Below are 4,466 nucleotides of genomic sequence, written 5' to 3' on the forward strand. Positions count from 1 at the left end.
GGATGTGTGTGTGTGTGTGTGTGTGTGTGTGTGTGTGTGTGTGTGTGTGTGTGTGTGTGTGTGTGTGTGTGTGGAGCAAATATCTCCCGGACGCGGTGCCAGTTTGACCTGAAACTCGCTCGACAGGTTCAAAATAGACCGAGTGTGTGTATCTGTTATTTTGGAGCAATTTGGTTATTTCAAAATGTTTATTTTAATTTTATTTCACTTCTGGAGGGCCCCGAAATGAAACCTTTTCAGCTTTTGACCTCAGGGTGTGAGGGGGCGCTAGACAAGCCTCACCCGGAAGTTGTATATTGGATCACCATTTAGTCCGGTTACAGTCTGTGTCACGACACACGTCCGTAGCGTGGTAGTGCGCTCCCGTGGACTTCTCTTTCGAGGAAACATACTTTTTACTGTTCCAAATTTGGTGATAATGTTTCAAAACGTTTATTTTCATGTTAGTTTGACCTTTCGCTATTTAGACCGGACAGAGCTCACCCGGAAGTTATTAACGGCAATGGCTGCTGTGTTGAAAGCTGCACATTTTTTCGCGGTGCGTGTGTGTGAGAACCAACGGAGGAGATTAGAGTCTCACACACACACACACACACATCGATCAGGTGGGCTTCACTATCGATCATCGTCTACGTGACATGCGTGCAGGTATGTGAGTGTTGAGTGAATAACGGACCACCATTTAGTCCGGTTACAGTCTGTGTCACGACACCCGTCCATAGGGTGGTATTGATTGTAGTGTTACGCTCTGAGTCAGATCTAAGTGTTTACATGTTGCTACATAGTGAAGGTCACCTGATTACTGCAGCTTCTCACGACACACCTGCCACTACACGTAACTACTGACAATAGAGAAGTTTAGTGAAAGTTAGACATGAATTTAGAACGGATTCCCTCCCAACGCACACCAAACAACAAAAAAAGATACAAAATGACTCCAGAATCACACTACAAATGCAACAAATAATGATTATACAAAAAAATGCACAAATGACGTAAAACAAAAAACTAAACAATATTTATACAGGAAGTACACAAAACGACAACAGAAATGCACAAAGATATAAAAAAGGCTCCAAAAACACACAAAATTACTCCAAAAAACATATATTCCAGAAAAATACACCAAATAACAACAAAAATATGAAAATGACTCAATACACAAAACTAAATATGTATACTAAAAATACACTAAATTGACAACAGAAATGCACATAACTACATAAAAAATACACAAAATTACTCCAGAATAACACTATAATGGAAACAACAAAAAATGTAAAAATGAGTAAAAAAAACCAACATATTCATCATGCGCATATCTCATAGAATTAAACCAGGGAAATTGCACACGTTATTTTACTTTGCACCTGCAAATATACCCCTTAATAATGCTACAAAGTATATTATTATGCCCGTAATTGACAACTCTCCTTAAGCGCCCACTATATGAATGCATACTTCCAACGGGCACTGTACTAGTACAACAAAATGCATTCAAGTGCTAAAAAAGTGGATTTAGCATGATATGTCCCCTTTAAAGATTCAGAAGTTTTGGGAAAAATATAGTTTTTTTTTTGTTTGTTTTTTTTAAGATATATGTATTAAGAATAAGGATAATTATTAAGAGTTTGGAAAAAGATAAATCTCTGGTTCATACTCCAATACAGTAGGTGGCGGAAAATGGATCTTTAGCTGATGAGTGCCACCCGCCAATAAACCACATGAGAAGAAGAAGAAGAATTAAAGCAGTAGAAGAAGAAACAGCGGAGAGTAACAACATGTGTCTCTGAGTCTAATATATAATGTTATTAATATCCAGCCTACAGACGGAGTCAGGCCACACTATAATAGAGCCTTAAAGCTCCAGTGGAAGGTGAGAGAGCACAACACGGTGTCAGAAGACGGAGTTACAGAGACACGGAGAGGCTGGAGCAGAGTGCTAACCGAGCTAGCAGAGGAGCTAGCACCATGGAGCAGTTCAAAGCACCGTCACCACTGTCTCTCACCGGTAACCCTGCTGATAACTGGCACAGCTGGGAACAAAGCTTTCGGCGGTATATAGCGGCCTCAGGGGAGAAAGATGAACAGGTAAAGATTGACATTTTACTCCACACCATCGGCGAGGATGCACTGGAAGTGTACAACACACTGACTGTTAGAGCTGAGGGAGATGAACTGACAATGGAGGATGTTTTTCAAGCCTTTAAAGATCACTGCAGTTCACAGAAAAATGTTGTTTTTGAAAGATATCAATATTGGTCCCATCAGATGACAGCAGGGACATCAGTAAACAGACTCATAACAGAGCTGAGACAGAGAAGCAAAGACTGTGAGTTTGGAATAAGTGAGCATGACATGCTGAGAGATAAACTTGTGTTAAGCATCACAGACTCTCACCTAAAAAAGAGACTGATACAGGAAAGAGGTCTAACGTTACACAGAGCAATAGAAATATGCAGAGCAACAGAGCAAGAAAAGACTGAACATGGAGTGCTAGAAGTTCCAGTGGATGTTGAACTGGAAATGATCCTTCCTGACAAGAGTCTCCATCATAACACCAGTAGACAATTAGGTTCCCAATCTGTTCCAAATACAGATCAAACAGAAAAACTTGTGCTGGCTGCCTTCACGCCCAACGTTCATCTGCACAGATTACAGCTCCAGCAGCCGTCAGTCACTGATTGTGTTTTCAGTGAGAGGAAGAATGTGGAGCAGCTGCTCCCAGAGCGTCAACACATAAAGGAGGAACCAGAGATGCTCAGTGAAGGTCAGGAGGAAAAGCAGCTTTATGTGCAGCAGGAGACAAACAGTGCTGCTTGTCCTGTTAAATGTGAAGATGAAGAGGAGAAGTCTCAGGCCTCCCAGCTACACTGGAGACAACTAACAGAAATCAACATAAAGGAGGAACCTTCAACCTGCACTTTAGATGAATTAATGAAAATACAAAGTGTGGGAATTAACAGCAAAGGACCAGAAGCAGCTCAGAACCCAGAACCAAGCAGTTTAGTACTACAAGGTCCTGATGGAACAGAAACAGACTCGCCTCAGGCTGAAGATAGTAGTGATGATGATGATGATGATGAAGGCTGTTGGCAGAAACCTCTGTCAGTGTCTGAAACTGAAGCTGACTTTGACTCCACCAGGAAAAAGAGAAAGATGTCTGACTCAAGTAAAAATGCTGAAATAGGAAATAAATCTTCCAAAACACAGATTAGTTCATTTCAACAGATTTCTTCAAAAAAGAAGATTCAGGTAAAAATGACATCTGAATGTGTGGGTGGTGAGAAACCATCACTCAGTGCATCTTCAAAACAGAGAATCCACACTGGAGAGAAACCATTTAAATGTGATGTTTGCAGTAAATGTTTTTCACGTAAGGATTACCTGCAGCCACACATGAGAATCCACACAGGAGAAAAACCATTTAAATGTGATTTTTGTAATAAATGTTTTATCCGTAAGGATTACCTGCATTCACACATGAGAATCCACACAGGAGAACAACCATTTAAATGTGATTTTTGTAGTAAATGTTTTCTTCAAAAGTCTCACCTCAAGCAACACATGATAGTCCACACAGGAGAGAAACCCTTCCAATGTGATGTATGTAGTAAATGTTTTACTCGTAAAATCGGTCTTAAGGTACACATGAGAATCCACACAGGAGAGAAACCATTTAAATGTGATATTTGTAGAAAATGTTTTATTTTTAAAGCTGTCCTTCAGTCACACAGGAGAACCCACACTGGGGAAAAACCGTTCAAATGTGATGTTTGTAAGAAATGTTTTTCCCGTAAGGATTACCTGCAGTTACACATGAAAATCCACACAGGAGAAAAAACATTTAAATGTGATGTTTGTAGTAAATATTTCAACAGTAAACTCACCTGTATGAGACACATGAAAATCCACACAGGAGAAAAACTGTTCAGATGTGATGTTTGTAGTAAATGTTTTGCTCGTAAGGATTCCCTGCAGTCACATGTGAGAATTCACAGAGAAGAGAAACCATTCAAAGGTGATGTTTGACAAAGGAATTTTTAAATAAAAGTCTGAACTAAAGGTCCACAACAGAGTCCACACATAAGAAAAGACTTTCAAATGTGATGTGTGGAGTAAATATTTTCTTATTAGTTCATTTTTTGTAGTTGTTTTTTTAGTGACGTAGATTTAGGTATAGTTGAAGATTGAAGTGTAGTTCGAGTTTTGTAAGTCAGTTTTTTTAAGCAAGTTAACATAACGGTATTTTTAGTTAGGCATTTAGTATTTACAGTTGATTTATTTTGTGTAATTGTTTAATGTTTTTGTGTAAATAGTTTTACTTTTGAATATTAAAGCTTCATCTGTGCTACATTAAAAATGTTTGCTGTTTATTAAATAATTTACACTTCTGTAATTATTTTATGTTGATTAAATTGCACAAAATTATAGTAGAAATGTTGGGATCTATTGGAAAGCAGCGA

At 38.7% G+C, this 4,466-nt stretch overlaps 1 protein-coding gene across 1 annotated transcript; it reads left to right on the plus strand.

Moving 5' to 3' along the window:
* Positions 1 to 2,827: 2,827 nt before the first annotated feature.
* Positions 2,828 to 4,254, plus strand: LOC114480547 (gastrula zinc finger protein XlCGF8.2DB-like). Its single transcript, XM_028474781.1, has one exon. The coding sequence runs from the start codon at positions 2,938 to 2,940 to the stop codon at positions 4,030 to 4,032; it is 1,095 nt and encodes a 364-aa protein (XP_028330582.1). The 5' UTR covers positions 2,828 to 2,937; the 3' UTR covers positions 4,033 to 4,254.
* The last annotated feature ends 212 nt before the right edge of the window (positions 4,255 to 4,466 follow it).

The sequence above is a fragment of the Gouania willdenowi genome, chromosome 3, assembly GCF_900634775.1.
Source record: "Gouania willdenowi chromosome 3, fGouWil2.1, whole genome shotgun sequence".
NCBI classification, from domain to species: domain Eukaryota; kingdom Metazoa; phylum Chordata; class Actinopteri; order Blenniiformes; family Gobiesocidae; genus Gouania; species Gouania willdenowi.